This window comes from Canis aureus, chromosome 2, assembly GCF_053574225.1.
Source record: "Canis aureus isolate CA01 chromosome 2, VMU_Caureus_v.1.0, whole genome shotgun sequence".
Taxonomy (NCBI): domain Eukaryota; kingdom Metazoa; phylum Chordata; class Mammalia; order Carnivora; family Canidae; genus Canis; species Canis aureus.
Window position 1 is genome coordinate 31,051,038 of NC_135612.1, and position 26,174 is coordinate 31,077,211.

Below are 26,174 nucleotides of genomic sequence, written 5' to 3' on the forward strand. Positions count from 1 at the left end.
GACTATTCAAGACAGAATAAATTCAAATTGGCAGTAGTTAAATTATTATAAATGTAGAGGGCTGCGTTAGACAATTCACTGGATAAGTCATTCAGGAAGTCCATCAGAAAAGACAGGCAATGTGGATCTGCTTAATAGGAATTGAGTTTTTCCTCCAGAAACATTACAGACCAGTGTTTCTAGATACTAGTATAAGGGAAACTCACAACTGTATCTTGATTTTATGAAAGGATTCCAACCTAAGATGGAACCAGAGGATATGAAATGGAGAATCTCATGCCTGTGCTGTTGGAAGAACTGAGAGACTGATTTCCCATAAATGCCTGATTTATAAAAGATGGAAACATACTCCTGAGCAATGAACATCCATCAAGAATCTCTGCCTATCTTCAAGCTAATGAGCTTCTTGGCTGGACTCCCCTTCTTCGTACTCCTTGCCCATAAATACAAACCTGCAAAGCCTCAAGGGGTGCACCTACAGCTTGCTATAAGTTCATATTTTCAAATTGCAATTCCTTTGCTGCAGAATAAACTCAATGTCAGATAATTTGAGCTTCCTTCAATTTACCTCTTTCTTTAGGTTGCCAATTTGTTCTCAAAATGCCAGTCTACAAGCCACAGGGGCCCCTCTGTGTCCAGGTGTCTAGCTGCAGGGGACACCGAGGTGCCGCATCTTTACCCCCTCCCCATGGCCGCTTCAGGACAAGAAGCCCGTTGGATTCATGAAACAAGGAGGCCCTGAGACAGGTGGTTCCAACGCTGCGGCAGCCTTCCTAAGCAAGCCGAAATCTAAGTTTATAAATGCCTGAAGGTCACAAAATTGAAAGCTCAGTTCGACCAGTCACAGTCAACTAGGCTTTAGGCTGTAAGTCTCTCCCCGGCTCCCGCCTATGGCAAAGCGCTCTGACCATTTTCGCTTGGCCCTGCCGCATTCCTGTTGGTTTCCGCTCAAATGAATTTTTTTTTTTAGATATTATGTATTTATTCATGAGAGACCCGGAGAGGCAGAGGCACAGGCCGAGGGAGAGGCTCCTGAGGCGGATCGGCGCTCCAGTGCTCCCGGTGGGCTCGATGCTCCCGGTGCTGGAGGTGCTCCCGGTGGGCCCGGTGCTCCCGGTGCTGGTGCTGCTCCCGGTGGGCCTGGTGCTCCCAGTGGGCTCGGTGTTGGCGCTGCTGGCGCCGCTGGCAGTGCTCCCAGTGGGTCCGACGCTCCCAGTGGGACCGATGCTCCCGGTGGTGGTGGTTCTCCAGGTGGGCCTGGTGCTCCTAGTGGTCCCGATGCTCCCAGTGGGCCTGGTGCTCCCAGTGGCCCTGGTGCACTCCAGTCTGCGCTGGGCCAGCTGCCCATGGAGGCACAGAGCCTGTGCCTTCACTGCCCATGTGTCCTTCACCTGTCAGATGAACTTCTCTTATCTGAATCTTTGTCCCAGAAAAGACAGAAACAGAAAAAAAAAGTTTTAAAGCCATGTCTTGAGAGGGCCATCCAATGCTTTCCTTATACTTTAGTACAAAGGACTTTTTTCCTCCCAGCTTTATTATAATTGACAAATAAGAATTGTATATATTTAAGGTGTACAACGTGATTACATATATATATATATACACACACACACATACATATGTGAAATGATCACCACAATCTAAGTGGTTAATACATCCATCACCTCGCAGGATTACCATTTGTCTGTGTGTGTGCATGTGTGTGTGTGCATACAGTGCGTGTGTGCATGCAGTGACTACACTTAAGATCTTGTAGCAAATCTTAAATACATAAAACAGTATTATTAACTACAGTCACCATGCTGTACATTAATTAGATCCCCAGAACATACTTACCTTACAAACTGAAAGCTTGTACAGCACACATACCTTAGTCCAGTAAGGTGCCATGTTTCCAGCAGTCACTCTTTGACCAAACTGGAAGACCTATGGCATAAAAAAGAGAGGAAAAGGTCTATGAATAATATGCACTTGAGGGCACCTGAGTGACTCAGTGGTTGAGCATCTGCCTTCAGCTCAGGTCATGACCCCGGGCTCCTGGGATCAAGTCCCACATCAGGGTCCCTGCAGGGAGTGTGCTTCTCCTCAGCCTATGTTTCTGCCTCTCTCTGTGTATCTCTCATGAATAAATAAAATCTTTAAAAATATATGTATACATATATATACATATATACATATATATACACTTGATAACTGCGTGACAGCATTTAGGCCCCCCCCCTCCCTCCAAAACAACAATGTAAAAAGAATAGAAAATAAAGTTAGTGAGGGAATAGCTAAAGTTATCTGGTTTCTTGTATCAACTCTCAATCTTCCTGCGTTGAAATGAATAGATTAGAAGTCAACAGGTATGAGAGAGGAGACAGGAAGCATTTACTAGAGGGCCCCATCATTTACTATATAGCCCCAAACTGCTGCGCTGCTTCATTTTCTGATCTCTTCCTTTGGTGTCTGCACTCTAATACCGCGGAGCAAGACCCCTTGTCTAACTGACATACATTAATTATCACCTATAGAAGGTGCAGATCATATTCTATTTGTTCTGCCTAAGATGGCAGGAAGTCAAGCAATACATTTTGAAAGAATATTATTTACTTGGTTAAAGGAAAAAGGCGGCTCTCAAAGGAGTCCAGAAAAATTCCTCTAATAGATCTTTCCCCACAAAGTCATATAAGCTATTTATATTATATCTAAGATGCTTCCCCCATTTCTTAATTAAATTTTTTTTAAAGATTTTACTTATTCATCCATGAGACACAGAGAGAGAGAGGGGCAGAGACACAGGCAGAGGGAGAAGCAGGCTCCACGCAGGGAGCCCGACGTGGAACTGGATCCCAGGACCCCTGGGTCACGACCTGAGCGAAAGGTAGACACTCAACCGCTGAGCCACCTAGGCGTCCCATCTTAATTAAATATTTTAAAGGCAAGTCTTATAGCACTTGTGTTTCACATATATTAAGTATTTGTTCAAGTGATGTTTGGAAAGTATTATACTAAATGAGCAATTTAAAAACGGAGGTATTGACATCCACATGCAGAAGAATGAAACTAGACCACTCTCTTTCACCATACACAAAGATAAACTCAAAATGGATGAAAGATCTAAATGTGAGACAAGATTCCATCAAAATCCTAGAGAAGAACACAGGCAACACCCTTTTTGAACTCGGCCATAGTAACTTCTTGCAAGATACATCCACGAAGGCAAAAGAAACAAAAGCAAAAATGAACTATTGGGACTTCATCAAGATAAGAAGCTTTTGCACAGCAAAGGATACAGTCAACAAAACTCAAAGACAACCTACAGAATGGGGGAAGATATTTGCAAATGACATATCAGATAAAGGGCTAGTTTCCAAGATCTATAAAGAACTTATTAAACTCAACACCAAAGAAACAAACAATCCAATCATGAAATGGGCAAAAGACATGAACAGAAATCTCACAGAGGAAGACATAGACATGGCCAACATGCATATGAGAAAATGCTCTGCATCACTTGCCATCAGGGAAATACAAATCAAAACCACAATGAGATACCACCTCACACCAGTGAGAATGGGGAAAATTAACAAGGCAGGAAACCACAAATGTTGGAGAGGATGCGGAGAAAAGGGAACCCTCTTACACTGTTGGTGGGAATGTGAACTGGTGCAGCCACTCTGGAAAACTGTGTGGAGGTTCCTCAAACAGTTAAAAATATACCTGCCCTACGACCCAGCAATTGCACTGTTGGGGATTTACCCCAAAGATACAAATGCAATGAAACGCCGGGACACCTGCACCCCGATGTTTATAGCAGCAATGGCCACGATAGCCAAACTGTGGAAGGAGCCTCGGTGTCCAACGAAAGATGAATGGATAAAGAAGATGTGGTTTATGTATACAATGGAATATTACTCAGCTATTAGAAATGACAAATACCCACCATTTGCTTCAATGTGGATGGAACTGGAGGGTATTATGCTGAGTGAAGTAAGTCAGTCGGAGAAGGACAAACATTATATGTTCTCATTCATTTGGGGAATATAAATAATAGTGAAAGGGAATATAAGGGAAGGGAGAAGAAATGTGTGGGAAATATCAGAAAGGGAGACAGAACGTAAAGACTGCTAACTCTGGGAAACGAACTAGGGGTGGTAGAAGGGGAGAAGGGCGGGGGGTGGGAGTGAATGGGTGATGGGCACTGGGGGTTATTCTGTATGTTAGTAAATTGAACACCAATAAAAAATAAATTTAAAAAAATAAATAAATAAATAAAAATAAAAACGGAGGTATTTTACTCACAATTGGGTCATAGATATTCCATATAAATATATATATGTAAACAAAAGCCTACCAGTGTTGTACTCCTGTCACAAGTAATCACTTTAAAATATCAATTTACCTTAATAGTCCAAGCAGCTCATGAAAATTCATTGTCGGGGAAGGACTGAAATGAGTCAGAAGAACTGAAATGAGTCAGGAGAACAATATGTTCGTCTTTTACCTCAATTATCTTTACATAATTCCTAATTTTGTGATGAAACATTTTGGAACAATAAGGTTCTTAAAAACCTACTGATTGCTTCAGTACATTCCAAAGATTCAGTCAGATATTTTAAAAGTATATAGGAAAGAGAAGTTGCAGTAAATTCATTGTAAATCTTCACTTTCATAAAAAAATCTTTACTTTTTAGGAATCTGACAGTTTTTAAAGCAGCAACACTCCTAAGATAATCCACACTTAAGAAAGAGGACATTGGATCTGATGTTGTAACTGTAACTCCATGGATTCAGAGCAACTGTACTTTTTCTGAACCCACCTTCGGATGCAGTAGTACAGTAGTGACACCACCACAACTAAAAACAGTCGGCCTCATGATGACATTTTAAATTATATCAGTAGCCCCCCAAAAATGTACAGCTCCCCTCTGGGGAGTCTCTATCTTTCCATCATAAGATTATTGACCTGTGGATTGGTTTCCTAAGAACATATGTACATCAACTCCCAAAAGAGAGAGATTGGAAGGAGTGCAGAGCAAGTTTACTTAGAGTTCTGAGAATGGAGTCTTGCTGCACCTGAATTTCAGCATGACTCCTTATTGCCATGGCCATATTATTCATTTCTCATACCTTTCTTCCTGTGGTAATGGATGATTCCATTGGGTTCATATGTATTCTGGTTCCACTGACCTTTGCTTAGGATTAAGGGACTGATGCTCCGATGGTTCTGACACAAGTAAGGAGCCAAAGGGTTTGTATTTTGTCAACCTCCCAGTAAAGGACTAAATGTTTCCTTCTTTGAATGATAGTTATGGCGACTTCCCTTGGCCTTATGAATAGAGACATGAAAGCCATAAATCAAATATTAGCAAATCAAATCCAACAATATGTAAAAATAATTAATGCATAGCAGCAACTACAGTCTTAGGTATTTACCCAAGAGAACAAAAACGTGTCCATAAAAAGACATATATATGAACGTTAATAACACCTCAAACTGGAAACAGCCCAAATGTCCACCCACAGGTGAATAAATGCAGTGGTACTCAGTAAAAAAAAAAAAGGGGGGGGGGACAAATTATACTGATAAACAAAATAACATGGATGAATTTCACAAACATAACACTGGGTGAAAGTGGCCAGGACGAGGGTACATACTCTGATACCGCTTATTTGAATTTCCAGAATAAGTTAAAAGTCATCTATAGTGATTTTTAAAAAATCAGACCGGCGTTTTGTTGAGGTGAAGATTGGGGGAATGTTTAGTCCATTGGGGATACTACAACAAAGCACCATAAACGGGGTGATTTAAACAATAAACATTTATTTCTAACAGTTCTGGAGGCTGGAAGTCTAAGATCAAAGTGTTGATCAATTCAGTATCTGGTGAGAGCACACTTCCTGGTTCATAAATTGGGGATAAGTTATAAAAATTTTATCATGTTATAACCTCTTGCCCCACTCTTCTCAAGAATTATTTCTTATCCTCTCAAGGGTTCCCAGGAATAAAGAAGGATTCTGTAACTTGAAGGAAAATGGGATACTAATCAAACAAAAACAACAGTTTTCTATTCAGCTTTTCTAAAAGATTGGTACTTTGCTCAATTACTCTTTGATATCAAATTTAAGTGTTTCCTGACATGATATAATCCTATTTCTAAACATTAAGATTTTCTCTCCCCTATTTATAGAAAGCAGGTACTTAAAGATATGAATATTAAAATGACTTTATTTTCACTCAGTTGCAGTTGCTTTATCTCATTTTTAAAAAATATTTTATTTATTTATTCATGAGAGACACAGAGAGAGGCAGAGACATAGGCAGAGCGAAAAGCAGGCTCCCTGCAGAGAACCTGATGAGGAACTCGATCCCAGGACCCCAGGATCATGCCCTGAGCCAAAGGCAGACACTCATCCACTGAGTCACCCAGGTGTCCCTGCTTTATCTCATTTATTGGATCTGTAATCAGGTCCAGGATATAAGTATTGTATTATATTCTTTCTTCCTTTCTTGTTTTCATAAGAACATTTCCCCAGATTCATAATAGGAGACATTTTTTTACAAGTTATCCCAAAATTTATGTCTAAAAAAAAGTATGTCCTTTCATTGTTTGTTTCTGTCAAAGTTTTAAATGGCAAACAACAAAAGCTACCTTGGCTGGCTGAAGAGGAAAAAGAATTAATTAAAGGTCAGCAAGTAGCTCCCAGAAGCTAAGACCAGACTCGGACACTGAGCATCCAGAACAATGTCCAACACTCCGCAGGAGCCACTACAGCTCAAACGCCCCTGCTGTCACCGGTCAGCCCCTCTACCACCACTTGCGTGGATGGGGCCCAGCTCATGCTGAGTGCTGCTCAGGAGTGGATACCAGAAATTCTGACAGTGACGCCCCAAAGAGCCCAACACTTTTGTTGCAGCACTTGCCAAATAACAGATTCTGCATGCTTCCTTCCTCCCATTGCCCACTTCCCAGTCAGCCACATGCAAGGGCAACTGATTGGTGGAACCTAGGCCACACACCTGTACCCTTGCTGCGAGGGAATCGAGGAAAGCCAGTTTTCAGTTTCAACCCCGGGGCGGTGGGCGGGGGGGGGGGGACTCATAAAACAGGATGTTTTGCAAACATTAGAAAAGTGTTCAAAGGGTGCTGGGCAATCAGAAATGCCCACAATGACAAATGTCCACAATAAGCCCTAAAGGAGACATTTGCCTTTGTTAGTGAGTGCTTCCTTTATCCTACAGTTCCAGTAAATACTCATCAACTGAAATGTGGAAGTGATGATACCTAACAAGCACGTAGTGTGCTACTGCACAGAAGACGACGGCACGGCACTGAGACCAGTATAATGCAATCGTCCCTCATTCTACATATGTCAGATGCAGTGGGACTTCAGATGAAATCCCAACTTTGAGGCAAAAATGCTATTTGTAAGCATGGAAAAAAAAATTTGCACAAATCAGTCACTTGCTCCTAAATTCATCCATCTTGTAACTCAAAAAATGCATGTATTGAGAATCAGATTAATCTCTTAATTGATAAGTAAGATGCTCTGACCATTTGAATTGCAAATAATAATTGTGCCTTTTATAGCCATTCTCATATTTACACAATAATATAACAACATTAACTTTCAAAATGATCACTTCTATACCTTTTTTTTTCTATACCTTTATATAAGTGCAAAGATGAACTCCTGTCTGTCTAGATACAGGTCTATTTCTCTCTGTGTACCTGTTGACAACACAAATAATAAAACTTTTTTCCACTTTTCCCTGTCGGCAGCAGTGATATACAGCATGGCAATCTTGGGATGTCTGATTAAAGTACAGAAAATTAAGTTCATTACCCCTTTTGTATTATTTTCTAAATGTTTTCTTTGCAGAAGCACTGCATCCTTTTTCCTCGCTTAGGAGCCCTGATGGCCATGCAGATGTGTATCACACTGCCCCCTGGTGTGGCTGAAGGAATCTTCCTTTCATTCTGTAGAAGCTACACAGACTGCATTGCTGAGTCATGCTGCAGGCTAAGCTTTGTTCGGAAGGCATTTGCAGACCTACCTAAGTGAACAGAGGTTTGGATCAACAGCAAACACAAATTATTGTACAGAGTACTGGAAAAACCATAATTACTTAGCATTTTTAATTCAGCAAGTATTTATTTAGGGCCCACTGCACATAGGCCTGTGCTTGGTCCCCCAGGTGACACAAAAAGGAAGAAGACACAATCTGCCCAGAGGACCCAGCAATATACCGCAGATACACAGCATTATGCAATGTGAGTTAAGCAGATGGAGTGCATGAGGTGGGAAGACATCAAAAGAAATAAAATAAAATAAAAAAAACAAAAGAAAAAGCAAAACTGGGCTTCTTAAGGGAAGTAGTATTTTATATAGGCTTTGAATAAGATTTGGGATTTTATGGGCTGCAATAGGGAACTGAGGAAGAAGAGGAAAAAATACATGCCAAAAATAATAAAATAATGAAACCTCTAATTTAAAAAAAGGAGTCTTGGGGCATCTGGGTGGCTCAGTCAGTTAAGCAACGACTTTTGGTTTGGGTTCAGATTATGATCTCAGAGTCGAGATATAGAGCCCCACCGCACCAGTGCACAGTCAGCTTGAGATTCTCTGTCTTTGCTCCTCCCCCAGCTCTTGTACACTCTTGTGCACGCATGCATGCATTCTCTTTCTCTCTCACTTGCTAATAAATAAATAAATAACTACATGAATAAAATCTTATTATTTTTCATCAGCAAAGTGTACAAGAGAAAATTTAAAGTATTCACAGTCACCTATGATTAGAATTTTATTATTAGGAGGGTGAAAGATATTTAATTAGCAATACAATTAAACTTTTTTTCCTTGAAAAGTAATTTCTAAATGACAGTGTTGGATAGCAATATTTCCATTGAATTTTCTTCAAATCCCTTTTGCCTCAAAAAAAAAAAAAGATAAAAACCCTCCCATATATTTTCCATACTTTTATTAAGACTGGATTATTTATAATTTAAAATAATTTATTTTTTTAAATATTTTATTTATTTATTCATGAGAGAGAGAGAGAGGCAGAGACACAGGCAGAGGGAGAAGCAGGCTCCATGCACGGAGCTTGGTGTGGGACTTGATCCGGTCTTCAGAATCAGGCCCTGGGCTGAAGGCAGGTGCTAAACCGCTGAGCCACCTGGGCTGCCCTATACTTTAAAATAATTTAGATTACATATTTACATTATATAAATATATATCATATATTCACTGGTCATAGTGAATTTATATCTGTTCACTTTTAAAGCTCTTTTTAAAGAAATGTGGGTAATCTATGTGACTTGATTCTTAGAAATTGACCAAATCGATTACATCTTCTCATTATTCTCATAGTAAACTTAATGCTTCTATACTGTGTATGTTTCTGTCAGCATCTTCAGTTGTGATTTCAATTATTTGAATTATAGTCTATATAGGGTTATCATGGTATTTTGCAATCTTATTTAAATTTGATTTTGCAGAAGAACATGTTTTGGCATATGTTCTTAGAATTCTATGTGTTTAGACACATTTGATGAGTGTACAATGTCATAGAAAATAAACCAATGACATTTAAATTTTCATTAAAATAGTTTCAAATACCGACCCACACATCCTGGGAAAAGAATGACTCACGTCAGTTAAATGATAACCAACACAAAGTTCTTTTTAAATATGTAATTCTATCAACCCATAACTTTAAAAAAAAACCTTTATTTTTTTCAAATTATTAGAATCTACATATTTTTTAGAGGGTTTATGATAGAGCTTGCTTTATATAATATCAGGATTATGTATCTTATTTATCTTAGTGGATAAAGATGACACTTGAGATTTGCAAAAACTCACTTTTTAAAGTCATTCTTTTCTGGTGTTTCTAGAAGATAAATAACTTTTAATTGACTTGGTTTATATATTTGCTTTTTTTCTTGTTAATAAAAACTCTAAAGGGCAAATAACATTCTAAAAATTAATTCTTATACCTTACAGGTAAATACATAATACAGTATTGTACCTATAATAATGGTTAACATTTTATCACAATTCCCCACATACCACCCAACTATTGAATGTATTTCTGGTCTAATGATTTAATTATGCAGAATTTTGATACAATTAGGAGCAAAATATGTGAAGTGGCCTCGCACATTGCTTGATACATAACTCAAGTACTTTTGAGTTTAGCACCGCAAAATATAAGGACATGCCCTTCCTCTCAGAGTGGAAATCACATCTCTTATTAATGTGGCATTTTACTATTTTGTAGAAAGAAGCTCAGTTCAAATTAAAATTGTTTATCCAAGATTCACACATGTGTGACTAAAGGGGCTATGAATATCATCAATAATGTAACAGTGATGTGCTGTTCTTCAGCCAGGTATATGTACTCTACATCTTTTGACTCATGGAATCCTCACAAGGATGTCTAGATAAGTAATATTATTGCCCGATGATTTTGCAGTTAACACAAGTGACACACACAGAGGTTAAAAGTAATTTGCCAAAGGTTACACAGCTAGTAAAGGGCAGAGGTGATGTTCAAACCCAACAAAATTGTGTTTGGGGTCTGTGAGCTTAACTATTACTCTATAATAACTAGAGTCTGTTTCTAGAAAGGTCTTTAAAGGAGTATTAAAGTAGTCCACAGAAAGACTTGTCAAGGACAAAGGGCCAATGTGAAAAGAAGAAAAGAATTTTGAGTGTTGCTTCTACTGCACCCTGTGTGTGGCCTGAAACAAGTTTCTGGGAAATGGAGCTCTAAATGAGAATGAACTTAGATGAGAATTAATTAGGGTAACATTAGCTCCTGTACACATAAGCCTCAAATTTTTAGTAATTTAGAATAGTAGAAATGTAGTTTTTAAATTGTGGAAAACTATTATTAACAATTGACCATTTTAATCATTTTTAAGTGTACAGAGAATGTATTTTTGCTTATAGAGGAGTCCAAGGTGTTCTAGTTCCTTCCATCCTACATTCTGACATTCCCTCAGGTCTTAGAGTCAGCTGAAGGAGAAAGAAAGGAAAGGGAGTTACATCTACTCCTTAAACTCCTTGGCCTGGAAATGATACACAAAAGCTCTGTGAAGTTGTGAATGTGAAACTGTGGTGAACTCATTCCATGATTCCACTGAATGCACAGGTGGGGTGGGAGACTCAAAAACTTTTGAAATCTCAGGCAGCTGTTTCTTGGTACTAATTCTACATAATGGAATTCCGGTAGACAGCTGGCCATCTCTGCTGGAAGGTCCTTCTCACTAAATTCTCTCTAGTCACTGGCACCACCAGAAGCACTACTTTGGAACCCAGGAAAAACACAGAAGAATACAGGGATCCTTCCCACATTCTTAGAGAACCTATTGGTGCCATGACATTTTTGTCAGGTCAAGGCTCTATCATCGATGTCTCTATCAACAGTGCACAACACTAGCAATCTGCTAACAATAGGTGCCGATACATTCAGCAGAGACATTAATTATTGACAGGGCAGAGTGGCCAGCAATATGCCTTTGGCAGCTGACTGAGAGAGCAGAGCCATCTTGGTGGGTGTGGGAGGTGAAGACACCTTAGGCAGGATCAGCAGGGTCTCTGGTGCTATTTGAGGTCCTGGCAGCAGGTCACTTAGGGAAGGGGACATTTCCTGGGGACCTGAGAAGACACTCTGTGACTGTGCATGAACTAGCCACTATGATTCACCAGGAAGCAGTCAGGGGGAAGGCTTGTTTTAAGATAGGTTGTTAGGGACCAAACAAAGGAAATATTATAGAGACTTTGGCTTTACTCCAAGGCTGCATGAGCTTGAAACTGAAAAAAAAAAAGTCTGAAAAATCATCACAATTTCCTGTATATTATCAAACTAAATTTATTGGGAATGTAGTCTTGGTCCCATGATTTAACGACACAGAATTTTGTAACAAACTAATAGCAAAATATATGTTTCCCGAGGATAAAGGTCACCATGAGATAGTGAGTGATGAGATAGTACATGGGAAGAATCCAAACTTACAGGTCAGGGAGCCAAGGCTGTGGTACTGGGTCCCCAGAAGCCGCTTCACAGCTTCAACGATGGCAGCTCTGAGGCAGGGACCAGATGTCTGCTAAAAGCTATTGGAGGCGACACAAACTGGCTCTCAGGATCAGACACCCACTTGCCAAGAGGACAGATCAGGACCTGGTGCTACTTAGGGGAGTTTCAGCGAGTGGATCTGCTGGGGGTGAATATGTGGCAGGCAACTGAGAACAGAGGAACTGAGTCGAAGAGAGGAGACCCCCAAGCTCCAGAACCCCAGAGGTCTTCTCTTGAACAGGGCTCCATAGTCCTCAGTCTGGAAAGGTATCTTCGGGACCTAGGAAAGAAATGGACTTCAACCTCCAGAGCACCACGTAGGAAGTTAGGAGGGGCCCGCGCAGACCCTAAGAGAGGTCCGATTGTGACGCGGGTGGAGAAGGCTGACGCCTGGGGCCCAACAGATGCTGCTCCCGGCGGAGGACCGGGACTGACCTGGGGCAAAGTATGGCCCAGGACAGAGCCCCAGAGTCAGCCGGGCACTTGTTGGAAACGCAGAGTCTTGGGTTCGACCCCAAGAGTACTTAGAACCCCTGAGGGTGGAGCCCAGCAATCCACGTTTTTGGTAAATGATTCAGGTGACTTTGATGCAGGCTAGGGACTCAGAAGACCCGAGGGGGGATCCTTGGATGGCGCAGCCGTTTGGCGCCTGCCTTTGGCCCAGGGCGTGATCCTGGAGACTCGGGATCGAGTCCCACGTCGGGCTCCCGGTGCATGGAGCCTGCTTCTCCCTCTGCCTATGTCTTTGCCTCTCTCTCTCTCTCTCTGTGTGACTATCATAAATAAATTAAATAAATAAATAAATAAATAAATAAATAAATAAATAAATAAATAAATAAAGAAGACCCGAGGGATTGGAGGGGGGTATATAATGGGAACTAATATCAGACTGAAGACTGACCTGGAGGGGTAAGCAACACGATGGAGGCTACGCTCTGGGACTCCCAACCTCCTTTCACCTATCTTTCAACAGATTTGGAAATGGGAGACCCATGAAGACGCAGACACAGACTGTATAAGGTGAGACTAACATTTCCTCTTACACCATAAACTTGTGTGAGATCGGCAGGCACACATGCTCACAAGGGGCTGGGAGCTTGGCAGCCCCCCCGTGATATCTGAGAGCGGAAAAATAGAAGGGGTTCACACTAGCTTTGAGTGTCTCCTCATCTGCCATCACCCCATTGAGTCCCGTGTTCAATATGCTTTCGACTAGCCCCCTTTTGGGCACACCGCATGGCCCTGCTTTCACAACCATGCCACCCTTTGTCCTTCTCATCAGCATTCAAGATAAACACAGTAAAAAATTTGTTTCATTCACTGTTATTTGTCCTCCTTATCCAGCTCACTAGTATTGCAACAGTATTATTTTCTACTTTATTTTATTGCTTGTGAACAACGTTTCAGCCCCATTAGAAAATCATAACTGAGCTAATCTTGGAGTTACAGTATCTTCAATTTTCTGTAGAAAGATGCATTTCAACTTACAAACAATACATTTACAACTGAACTTTGGAATGTGTTTGTAGATGGAAGGCGGAATGATTGGCATCACCTCTCACAAACTGGAACAGAAAAAAAATCCATACAAATGGTACTATCAGTGAGATGAAACAAGTTCTACCTACCACAACATTCCAAATCTGCTTTCAGTTGCTGGATCTAGCTTCTCTGTCCTTCCCTCCATTGAAAACAGAGGGAATAAAAAAAGAAGGGAAGGGAGGGTGGAAGGGAAGAGCCATAATTTAGAATTGCATAGTTTTTTTTTTTTCTGATACATGGACAAGCTTTTATTTACCTACCAAAAGGAAAAGCAATGTTCACAAAAACCTGCCTACCTATATTTCCAATAGTGAAGGTGTACAATTTACCATCTACTTTTATTTTATTTTATTTTATTTATTTATTTTTCCATCTACTTTTAAAAGGCTTTAAAGAAAATATAGCTAGGAGAACACACAAAGAATTCAGATTATAAAACTCTCCAAGTAATTAATCATCATAATAAAATTGGTACCACAGTTTAAAAAAAAGCAATTTTCCATAGTTTACTTGGAAGTACAGATAAACAGTACCAAATCTATACATTTCGTTGTAATAGACAATTGTAAGCAAATAGTATCAAACTATAACTTTAAAAAATTTTTTATTTTAAGTAGGTTCCACACCCAACATAGGGCTTAAATTCATGATCCTGAGATCAAGAATTGCATGTGCTATCAACTGACTCAGTCAGGCACCCCTCAAATTCTAACTTTAAAAAATTAACCTGGGACGCCTGGGTGGCTCAGCGGTTAAGCAAGCTTCTGTCTTCAGCCCAGCGAATGATCCTGAAGTCCTGGGATTGAGTCCCACATCGGGTTCCCTGCATGGAGCCTGCTTCCCCCTCTGCCTGTGTCTCTGCCTCTATCTCTTTCTCTCATGAATAAATAAATAAAATCTTTAAAAAAAATTAACCTGAAGTTATTATGAACTACATGAAAATTGATATTATTTTGCAAATTCTCCCAAAAGCTCTACAAAATCAGTGATATACCATTCCGAGTTGTACCATTCCGAGTTGTCTTTTAGTTGTGTGATCACATTTCCTACAAACTCAATGGAAACACCAGCAGGAAGACAGGCTTCCATGTCTATGGCTCCATCTCTAATCATGACCATTTTCTTAAAAGTGAAATTTTTCCTTCACAAATTTAAAAACTTTTCTTTCCCACCAGATTTGGCTGTTGGCTGCATCTCATTAAAACCTGCATATTCACCATCAAAGTAGAATTTCAGCTTACTGGCCAGTACATTGGTTAATGGGATACTGAGCTTTTTTTAAAAAAAATTATTTATTTGGGATGCCTGAATGGTTCAGTGGTTGAGCGTCTGTCTGCCTTCAGCTCAGAGCATGATCCTGGAGTCCTAGAATCAAGTCCCACATCAGGCTCCCTGCAGGGAGCCTGCTTCTCCCTCTGCCTCTGTCTCTGCCTCTCTCTGTGTGTCTCTCATGAATAAATAAATAAAATATTTTTAAAATTATTTATTTATTTGAAATGGAGAGAGAGAGACAGAAAGCACAAGCAGGGGCGGGGGCAGAGGGAGAGGGAGAAGCAGACTCCCTACTGAGCTGGGAGCCTGACTCAGGGGCTCGATCCCAGGACTCCTAGGATCATGACCTGAGCCAGAGGCAGTCAATTGACTGAACCACCCAGGTGCCCTGGATATTGAGTTTTGAAGCAACATGCTCTACAATGTTCCTAAAGTCACCGGATAATAGGAAAACCTATTGCAGGCGACAGGAAAACCTATTGCAGGCGACTTACTAGCTCCTTTATGCCGGGGTCAGGTGTAAGGGGTGCGCTACTATCAGCCATGGCACCTGATCCCTGCCAGGCTGGATCAGAGCTGAGTGCTCTGTGAGGGCAGCCGTGAAATGCATGCCCCACCCATGGCTTGCCATGCCATCTCTGACATAGTATCCTCAACTCCATACAGTTTGGCTAGCTCATCAATTCCATCTTCTCTGATGATTGTGCTATCAACCTCAAACCATACTGCATCAGCTGAACAGAAAAGTTTCCTCAATTCTGCATGGGAGACCAGCCTTGGAAGAATTTTCCTCATTTCTCCAGTGCTGGATTCCTAGGAAATGACATTCTTCTGTTCCTGCTTCTTTCCTGAATAAAAATGCAGCATAAAGTTCTGACTACAAACGTCTTTATGAGAGAACTCTTCCTGTGAGTTCTGTGGGAGCAGGAGCCTGAGTGCTGCTGCTCCTCGCTGGGCCCAGCCTCTGTCTCCAGGGCTCCTGTAGCTGTAAACTCCTGATTGCAAGGGGCCCACAGTTGGCTCATTTGGTTGCAGAGTCCTGAAAGAGGTGACCTGTGTAGACCTGTGGAGCTTTTACCAAACAATCATATGAAATTTGCTGATAAGTGCAGTGGCTTCTGGTCGGTTTTGCATATGCTTCCCTAACCTCCAATTGCACAGGTTCTCATCACTGGGCTGAATTACCCTGATCTGCAAACCCATCTCAGAAACCCTAAAGACCCAAGAATACAGCATCTGTGTAGTATTCAAAACATCAGTGGGACTCACTAACTTATTCTCTGAAAAACTAATTAATCCTGCCTCTCACAGCTAGACTTAGATGGCTTTATCCAAAGAAACATGAAAGGTGAAGAAGATTTCACATGGCTGGAGGATGCTAATGGAGAGGGTCCCGGATGAGTCCTTATAATTAGGAAGAACAGAAGGCTGATGAGGAAGCTGAGAAATTAACCCCCCTCTACTATAAAAGAGCCAGGGAGTGCTGGGTAACAAAATATAACTGCGGAATCCAGGGAATCAAAATATCCTGAACAAGCTCTTACTCCACAGCAAATACTTGCCCCTGCACAGCACTGCCATGGTGCCATGTCTGTAGACCACAGCGCCCGTGGTGCCTGCTACCACCCTGTGTCTTGGCTAAGTGACAGTCTTTCTCCCTTTGCTCTGCCTCAGGTAAATGTGTTCTATGAATTCAGCTACAGAAGTTCTATTTGGGGACACACACTGTGAGCCTCTTACCCAAAAATAATCTATCACGTTCTTTGCGCACCTTCCTGCTGGAACTCAAATCTCACCATCAAGTCATTTATCTGATTCAGAAAAACCAAAACATTGTTTCCAGAAGGCCAGTGTTCATAACTCACAGGGAGAGGAGCACTCTGGAGGCTGGTTCCTCTCTCTGTATAGATTAAATTATTATTATGTCAACCACCTATGACCTGGAGAAACAAAGTCCAGCCTTAGGTACATTTGAATTGAGGAGTAGATGAGATGAAAAAGAAGGGAAGAAAATCTGAGTCTGTCAGTCTGGTGGAAAGATAGGTAAGATTATGGCAGCCTCTACCCAGACAGAGGCCCTGGCAAGGGCTGTGACTCTGAAATCTCCCCATCTCCACCGCTATTCCTTTCCCTTCCTCTGGACATGTCTCTCTCTCTCTCTCTCTCTCTCTCTCTCTCTCTCTCTCCTCAGATGTGCAACTCAAGAAAAGTAAATCTATTTTCCTCTAGATCTAATTTACTCCTCCATAAAATCACAGTGATAGACTAAATTACGGTTGCTACCCTAGGACAAGTCATTTGTGTTAGATTCCCAGATTGAGGATCTTTCCCTTAAAGTCCCAGCTAAACAAATAGGGTGAAGAGACCTTTTCTTAATATTTATTTATTTATTTATTTATTTATTTATTTATTTATTTAAAAGATTTTATTTATTTACTCATGAGAGACACAGAGAGAGAGGCAGAGACGTAGGCAGAGGGAGAAGCAGGCTCCCTGTGGGGAGCTGGATGTGGGACACCATCCCGGGACTCCAGGATCACCCCCTGGGCCGCAAGCAGGCGCCAAACCTCTGAGCCACCCAGGGATCCCAGGAGACGTTTTTAGATGAGTCACAGATGACCTGAAAAAGAAACAAGTTTCAAATCAATCCCCTAACCCAGGTCTAGCAAAAATGACACGGGTTTCAACTCTTGCCACCACTGATAGTAAATGTTCCCATGGGGTCCTTAGAGAGACGTAAAACTTGATGCTAACTTCTGGAAAAAAGTTAAACACCAGATTTTATGACTCCAAACCCTATGCTATTTCACCTCACTTTAAAAAATTTAAAAAATACTTTCATATACATTGCCTCCCAGCAGTGTCGTATCCATCTATACACACCTAGAAATTATATTAGTGATGGCTGTAACAGACTGACCCCCAAAAACAAGTACTTAAAGGGAAAAAACTTTTTTTTTAATATTACAGAACTGGCAAAGGAGTTCTATTTCACATGATCATTCAACACAGTGGGGAAAGAAAAGGCTCAGAAAAAACATACCTAAAGTCTTAAAAACTAGTTCAGGGAATGGTACATTCCACTTGCACACATATTCAATTGCCTCACTAAACTGCAAAGTAGACTAGGACGCGTAATCTAACTAGGCTGATATCTCCCCAGCTTCAAAAGGGATAATTTTCATAGGTAGATAGACGGGTTGATTCAGGTTCAGATTTAGATTTAGTTTTGGTAGGTTCTATTATTTTCTCAACTTTAAAAAAGATGTGGCTTATGTTCATAAAAGATACAGAACTTCCCTAAAGTTGTATACCTAGTACATGGACAATTTAAAGATTCCAGCCTAGATCTTCTGTGTTTAGGAGAGCTTTGAATGCTATATAACACCATGGAAGGTTTTTGAGGGAGAAGTTATGCAATGCAATGTTATTTTAAGAAGATAATGTGTCAGCATTGTGAAGCGTGAGTTGTAGAAAGAAGAAGCGTGAGTTGTAGAAAGAAGAAATGAAAACATGCAACTATAGAAACAATCCAAGCCAAATTCACCAACAGCCAAATCTAAAACAGTGATGATTAAAAGAAGATGAAAGATTATTAGAGCAGAGGTTCAGAATTTAGGGCACCTAAAGGCCCGGAAAGGTCTCCATATCGTTAAACTCATTAGCCACTTCACTAGCATTTTACTGAAGCCTCTCCAGGTTCTCCTCCCACTTCTCTGGCCTCTCCTTCTCAGTCTCTTTTGGTGCTTCTCCATTGACATGTAAGGATACCAGCCCTTAACCAGTAGCTGACTCCAGGGTTTGGTTCTGAACCCTCTTCTCTACTCAGCCTACTCTCCCCAACCCCTGCTTCCCCCAGGGCTGTCTCATCTAGTTCCTTAGCTTTAAATTGCATCTTATCAGTTCTCTCTTATGAGTTAATCTACATAACAAACCACCCAAAACACAGTGGCTTTAGACAATCAACATTCACTGAGTTCATGACTCTGGAAGTTTACCTGGTGGTCTTACCATTTTTTATTGGACTTTCACCCCTGTCTGAATGTCAGTAGGCTACAGACTGATCTGGGATGGCCTCCACCAGGATGACAAGGCACCTCAAGTCTAATACACATGTCTTTCATCTTCCAGCTGGCTAGTCTAGGCATGTCCCCATGATCAAAAAAGAGGGCAAGAATAAGCCAAGTCAATCACACAAGTGCCTTTAAAGCCTCTGCCTCCACCACGTTTGTTAAATCCCATTGGCCATTAATGAGAGGGCATGGCAAAGGACATTGATACGGGAGATATGAAGAACTGGAGCCTTTTTGGAGTCCTCCACATATCTATATCCAAAGCATACCCTTTTTTTTTTTTTTTTATGAGTCCAGATCTCTTTTCTGGGCTCAAGACATGTATGTCAAATGGCCTAAAGGACAGTGCACTGGGCTATCTCTAGGCATTCCAGATAGCATATTTAAAACTGAACTTTTGGACAGCCCCAGTGGTGCAGCGGTTTAGCGCCGCCTGCAGCCCAGGGCATGATCCTGGAGACCCAGGATGGAGTCCCACGTCGGGCTCCCTGCATGGAGCCTGCTTCTCCTCTGCCTGTGTCTCTGCCTCTCTCTCTCGCTCTGTGTCTCTCACGAATAAATAAAATAAAATCTTTAAATAAAAAAATAAAACTGAACTTTTCCATCTGACTCTCTGTAATGCCTTCATCTTCTTCCCTATATCTCTCTCTCCAAAAGGACACTAGTCCTTCCAAATCCTACTACTCCAATCCAAAATGACCTCATTTTAACTCGATTATATTTGCAAAGACCCTATTCTCAAGTAAGATCATATTCACAAGTACAAGGGGTTAGGACTTAAATATCGTTTTTTGGAGGACACCATCCAATACATAACTGACATGCAGTTCCCAACAGAGCATACTGAATGATAAGAACATGGACTTGGAGTCTGGACTGCCTCCATTTGAACACCAATTCTGTTCTTATTGGCTGTGTGATCCTAGGCAAGCCACATAAACCCTGTGAGCTTCAGTTTTCATATCTTTAAAACAAGGATGGGTACAGCATCTATATCATAGAGATAATCTGAGAATTAAATGAGTTAATGAATATAATGCCCAGAACATAGTAACATATGTGTCTTTATTAATAAAATAAGTTCTTTACGTGTTCATCTTCAGGTCTCAGCTTAAATAAACTTTCTCAGTCAGGCATTTCCTGCTATCCCTTCTCTTCAAACATAATTCATAATTTTTTATTCACATGTGTGGGGGTTTTTGTTCCTCTTTGATGTGTCCTTTTTCCCAAGAGGGCAGACTGTGTCTATTTTGTTCACCACTCTATTCCTAGCACCAACAAAATGTTTTACATCTGATGAATGTTAGATTATTATTTGTTGAATGAATAATTATGAAGGTTCAAGCTGGCAATTTAATTATGAATTTGCAGGTGTTTGATTCTCTCTTTCTCCATCTCTCCCCCTCTCCCCTTCTCTCAGAATCTTGGGAAAAGAATCAGTTTTAAATTCCTGATATCCATATTAGGTTTGGTCTCTTTCTCTCTGTACCGTCACAGAAGAATGGAGATGATCTACCCAATGTTTTTCTATGAAAATCTACCCCCCAGGACAGAGAAGACAGAGAAGAGCAACATGGAGCCAAGAGGCAGGAGAGAAAGGGTTAAGTCCAGCAGTAAAAATTACAGTGTATGGAGTCATTAGTTGCATTTCAATTCAAAAACATATTTCAACCAGGTATGAATTCATATGCATTAGTAGGAATTTGTTGTATTTATGATAACCACGGGAGAGGGCGGGGGAGAGGAACACAAGCATAGCTCATGCCAAAGAAACTGCTGGCTCCTCTGACTTCATTGTTTGTACACGTAGAAGTCTGGCTCTGCCAACGGGAAGGTAGACGGGGCCCAGGTTATGCCATTTCTATCTACAGAAACTAACAAAACGCAGACACCTCATCCTCCCGTAACAAAGGGAGCCTGAGAACAGCCAGAGCTCATTACTTGGTCCCCAGACGGGGCTCCCCCTTTGCAACCTGGATCCTAACGTGGGCAGCATTACCCAAGGTGGCAGTGAATAGCTGGTAGAGCCAGGATACAATTATGACCCGATTATTCTAAGGTTCATAGTCACTTCGCCAGAAGGGCCTGACCTGAGGTCATTAGTAACACGCCGTCCAGCAGTTTCTTACAGTGTGGTCCGCTGACTCTTCCACCAGAATCACTGGTAGTCCTCGTTAAAAATTCTGATTCCCTGGCGCTAAGACGGAAGGAATTAAGCAGAGGGGTGGGTGTCAGGAATCCGTACTTTTAAAAAGCACCTCCAACGATCCTGTGGCAGGGCATTACGGACAAGAGGATTCTTATGCACAAGGGCCAGCACGGGCTTTGGGGGTCATCGGAGGTCATCAGCGCAGCTGGGCGCCCTCTCACCCAGCCGGGCCCAGGGCCGAGCCGAGAGAGCCCGCGGCTCAGGTCCCAGCCGCGGGTCCTCATCCGCCCACGGCCCCGCCCCCTGCTGCCGCCGGCGCCGGGGGCGGGGCTCTCCCTCCAGAACCCCGCCCCGCCGGGTGCGTCCCCGGCGGCCAGGGCCCCGCCCCCGAGGCTGCGGCCAATCAAGCGGCAGGTTGCTGAAGCTCGGGGCCAATGAACAGCGCCGTCCTTTGTTCCTGTGGCTGCAACTGTCGGGCTGCTGCCGGGAGCCGCTGCTCGGCTGCTGTGGCGGCGGCGCCGCGGGACGAGACGCGGAGGGGAGCGTCCGGCTTCGCGGAGAGCCGCGCCGGTGGGTGGCGGAGGCCGTGCGGGGCTGGGGGTGCCGCGGCCCGCGTGTGTTTGCGCCGGGGCTCCTACGCCGCGGAGCCGGCGGTACCGGGGCGGCGGGGGGGCGGTTCCGGCCCGTGAAGACGCAGGGGAGAGGCCCCCGTGGCCGACGCTTTCTTCAGGGAGTGTGACCCGGCCAGGGCCGGTGGAGCCCCCCGCGCGTCCTCCCCGCCCCCTGCCCCCGCCGCCCCCCCGCGCCTGGTCCCCTGGATGCGGCGGACGCGCGGGGCGGGGGGCGGACGCGTCCCGAGCCGGGGCCTGACCTCCCTGCTCTGCGCTTTCCACCTCGATGTCCTGGTCTCATTTATGTTTCAGGCTGCTGTGATGGACACCTGCTTCATCTTCCGCCGAAATTACTTAGATAGACGTCAGCTACTTCCTTCCATGTTCAGGAGCCCCCAGTTTTCATCTTTCTTCATAAAAACTTGAAGGGCAAGGTGTTCCCCAAGTTTTTATGATGCTTTTCTTTCTGATAATTCTACCACTCTGACTTCCTTTTCTTTCAAATATTTTATTTATTCATGAAAGAGCGAGAAAGGCAGAGACCCAGGCAGAGGGAGAAGCAGGCTCCACGCAGGGAGCCCGACGCGGGACTCGATTCCGGGACTCTGGGATCACGCCCTGAGCCGAAGGCTGCGCTAAACCGCTGAACCATCCGAGCTTCCCCTGACTTCCTTTCCTGTCTTTGCCTTTAAATGTTCCTGTTTCTAGTTTTTTTTTTTTTTTTTCTGTGCGTGTGTTTCTAGTTTTTAATCTCATTACAGTAGTAGGCCTTTAACTTGATTAGGGCTATAGGCCCCTCTGAACACATTTGAAGCTGAGGATCCTCTTACTAGATGAATACACATGTGCATTTATACTAAAAATACTGCATAATAAGTTGGGTGAATGGACCTCAGAATAAGAACTCTTTCTCACACTCCTCTTCTTGGGTGATCTTTTCCCCCTCCCTTTTTCAGCACTTCCCATTATGCTGCTGATTCCTCTTACTGTACCTCCAGGGCAGAAGAGCTCCCTCATTGCTTAACTCCAGAAAGCAGCATTCACATCGTGGACACAGTCCTTGTTGTGCGCTGTAAAGGGTGTATACACAGCTTTACTGCAGTGCCTCACACCCAGCTGGTCTGATTTTGAACCCATTGTCTGCCCTCCCAACCTGCTTATCTTCCTAGGATTCTCACCTTGGTGAGTGGCACTACTATCCGTCTGATTGCCCAAGCTAGAAACCTGGAGGCTTTACAAGAAGAGGCTGAGCATGTCATGACTTGTTTGAAACATTTCAATAACTTCTCTAGAGGGAAGCCCACATTTTTTGACTTGACACAATGATCTTCCATACTCTAGCAGCTCCTTACCTTGCCTGTTGCATCCTTAGCCAAGCCTCGCTTTGCACCCTTTGCTTCAGCCATGCAAACTACTTATGTTCCTGGCTGGCGCACATGCCCCTCTGTGTCTTTGCTTCTGCTGCTCTAATGCCTAGCGTGTCCTTACATCTATCTCTCTTTCAGATCTCAATACCCGGTTCATCTTAATTAAAACATTCTCTGACTCCGTTCCCATTTCTTCACCCTCATAATCCCACCCCATGAAAAATAGTTACTCCTTACTCCCTGCTTTGTACTGCTGTTGTTTTGGGGTCTACTAGCTTTTTTTTTTTTTTTTCCATTTTGTCATTCATATTCTATGTGTGTCTGGCTATCTCTGCAGATTCTAAAGTTTGTGAGGACAGAACTTCATCTTAATTCCTCACCACTGTTTTATATGTAACTCCTGTTCAGGGAATTTGAATAGTCACTACTTGTCTTTTTTTTTTTTTTTAAGATTTATTTATTTTAGAGAGTGAGTGCATGTGTGTGCAAACAGATAGCGGGAGGGGCAGAAAGAAGGGGGGGGAGAGAGAGAATCTCTAGCAGACTCCACACTGAGCGCAGAGCCCACATGGGGCTTAGTCCCAGGACATGAGATCATGACCTGGGCCAAAATCAAAAATCAGATGCCCAACTGACTGAGCCTCCCGGGCTCCCTACTACTTGCCCTTTAAATTTATTTACTTGTTATTAAAAGTACTTGTTTTATTTTTTTGGTTAAGACTTTTAACAATTTTTCTATGGTGTATAAGAATCTTTCGTTCTGTATAGTCTTGCTTTTCTTAAAATAATATTCCCAAATGGTAAGTTTCCTTAAGCAGAGAATTTGCCTACATTGTTCATTCTCTCTCGGTTCAGTATCTTATAGGACAACGAACAGCATACAGGTTGCCACACATTGCTGAGGAACATTGGTCGCAGTCTATTCTCAACAGACCCCATTGTGGATGTGTCTGAGGAGCTTCCATTTCTCTTTAACGTTTCATGTATTTGTGTCATCTCCTTGACTACATTAAAAACTCACTGATGCTGAGAATTGAGTCTTTTACTATTTCCTTCCTTGCCTACTTATGTTGTCCGTGGGTGCTCAATATGTTGAAGGATTTTAACAGGATTATTGTTTACAGGTTAGGATGTATGTATATAGAAAACTAAAATGTTTAAATATCAAGGGAAGAAAATTGAAGTGAGTTTTTATTGTTTTATAGTGTTTGTGCAGAATGTCATCAGATGAAGAGAAATGCTCACTTCCCGTTATGCAGAAAGACTCTGACCAGCACAGTTCTGTCTCTTCAGATCTTCAGGTAGGAAGACATGTCTAAGTTTGTCATGATTTATTTTATTTTGGTTTTTAACGATTTTATTTATTTATTCATAAGGCAGAGACCCAGGCAGAGGGAGAAGCAGGCTCCCTGCGGGGAACCTGATGTGAGACTGGATCCTGGATCCTGGGGTCACAATCTGAGCCGAAGGCAGATGCTCAACCACTGAGTCACCCAGGCGTCCCTGTTGTGATTTATTTTAAACAAGTGACAATATGAGGGAAAACTAGGAATACATTTTTCACTTATTCACGCCACGTACATTTTATAATTACGTTTTGTTCATAGCGTATGATGTAGGTCAAATTATAATAAAATCAAACTTCGAGAATTATTGCACAAACTTTGGGACATACATGCCTTACATTGTTTGAACCTTTCAGAAAACAGTCATGAGCTCTTCAAATACTCTGCAAAAGCTTCAAACAGCATAACAAGTGAAGCTGGAAATCCCAAGAAACATTTTTTTCCTTGAGATTTTCTCATTGTAGCCATCGCTGCTGAATGTTGCTTTCACTTTAATGCAAATTAATACGCTGTCAAACCGCCCAGAGTTCTGGGGCCCTAGATTCCCTAAAGTTCTACTCTAGATTCTAGTCCCTGTTGCTACAACGTTCAGCACATTCTGCTGCCCAGGACCTGGATGGTGACAGATAGATGGTGTGGTTTTTGCATGAACTGTTTTAAATTTCTTTTATTGCTATATGTTTTATTATCAGAAATATGGATTCAGATTTCTAGAGTAGATTTTAAATGAGAGAGTCTGACATGGTATGTCTTGAGTTTTAGAATTGTACCACTTAAGAGGGGGAAAAGCTGGACATTATGTTTATGCCTAAATAGAGTAAGTTGTTTTTGAAAGTGTATAATATGAGAAGAACTTTAGGAAGATATTTTATGAAACATATGTTTTCCTTTAATTGAAATTACAGATTTAGAAATTGGGAAGCTATTGGGGAAATACTGTGAATATTTACTAGGATAAAGATAGTGTGGAATTGTGACATAGATGTTTCCTCCTTGCTCTAGCTTTGGATGTACTTCTACCTTGTGCCGTCTTTGAAGGCAGCAGGGCTTTCCTGCATTTTTTATCTCGGCCTTTGTCAAACTTGCTTCAGGAGAGAACTGATTAATTTATACTTGTGATATTGCAATTTATAATAAGAAATATATTTCGATCTTCATCCCCATTTTGTGTACATGGTTTCAAAAGCCTTTGAAATTTCCTAAATAATGAGAGTGATAAATGTGTTTGTTATGCTAGCAAGGTGGCTTTTGGACCCCACCTAAGGATTGGGGCTGGTTGCTGAAGAGCTAGCCACAGGTTTAGAAGGTTGGAACTTTCCATCCCACCCACCCTGAGCTCCTGGAAGGGGAGAGGGGCTGGAGATTGAGTTCTGCCACCAGGAGCCAATGATTTAATCAGGCTTGCCTGTGTCATGAAGCCTCCGTAAACACCCAGTGGGAGGGGGTTCCGAGAGCTTCCAGCTTGGTGGCTGTATAGAGGTGCTGGGTGACTGGCTTTCAGGAGAGGGCATGGAAGCTCTTCCCCTCTACCCTATACCTTGTCCTGTGTCTCTTGCATCCTTCTATTATATAAACTGATGATCTGGTAAGGAAAATGTTTCTCTGAGTTCTGTGAACTGCTCTAGCAAATTCATCAGACCTGGGGAGAGGGATTTTTGGAACCTCCAGTCTGTGTAGCTGGTTAGTCATAAGCTCAGGGGGTAACTTGGACTTGGTCCTGGTGTCTGAGTTTTGGGCTGGG

The 26,174-nt window shown here is 42.2% G+C and overlaps 1 protein-coding gene, 2 long non-coding RNA genes and 1 pseudogene across 14 annotated transcripts in view; 2 read left to right on the forward strand and 2 right to left on the reverse strand.

Annotated features, from left to right (window-relative positions):
* Positions 1-957: 957 nt before the first annotated feature.
* LOC144295590 (uncharacterized) lies at positions 958-21,429 on the reverse strand. 4 transcript variants are annotated; one of them, XR_013362693.1, is made up of 5 exons: positions 21,206-21,429; positions 12,014-12,353; positions 4,388-4,432; positions 1,870-1,926; positions 958-1,419 (listed from the first exon to the last, which is right to left on the reverse strand). It is a non-coding gene; the product is annotated as an uncharacterized LOC144295590 (long non-coding RNA). The 4 variants fall into 4 exon arrangements; XR_013362681.1 differs by having other exon boundaries at positions 21,090-21,429; XR_013362675.1 differs by having other exon boundaries at positions 21,051-21,429.
* LOC144295616 (uncharacterized) lies at positions 11,448-14,115 on the forward strand. Its single transcript, XR_013362702.1, has 2 exons — positions 11,448-12,638; positions 13,047-14,115. It is a non-coding gene; the product is annotated as an uncharacterized LOC144295616 (long non-coding RNA).
* Positions 14,444-15,713, reverse strand: LOC144295557 (phosphoserine phosphatase-like; annotated as a pseudogene).
* Positions 20,961-26,174, forward strand: part of POC5 (POC5 centriolar protein) — a 37,137-nt gene continuing 31,923 nt past the window's right edge. For 4 of the 9 annotated variants that reach the window (XM_077867883.1, XM_077867879.1, XM_077867886.1 and 1 more), the window contains exons 1-2: positions 21,520-21,679; positions 24,293-24,388. In XM_077867883.1, the coding sequence (XP_077724009.1) occupies positions 24,305-24,388 (84 nt within the window). In that variant the 5' untranslated portion in view covers positions 21,520-21,679; positions 24,293-24,304. Of the gene's footprint in view, positions 20,982-21,519; positions 21,680-24,292; positions 24,389-25,048; positions 25,067-26,174 lie in introns of those variants that run through there. The other 5 variants (XM_077867872.1, XM_077867876.1, XM_077867885.1 and 2 more) reach the window with 3 other exon arrangements.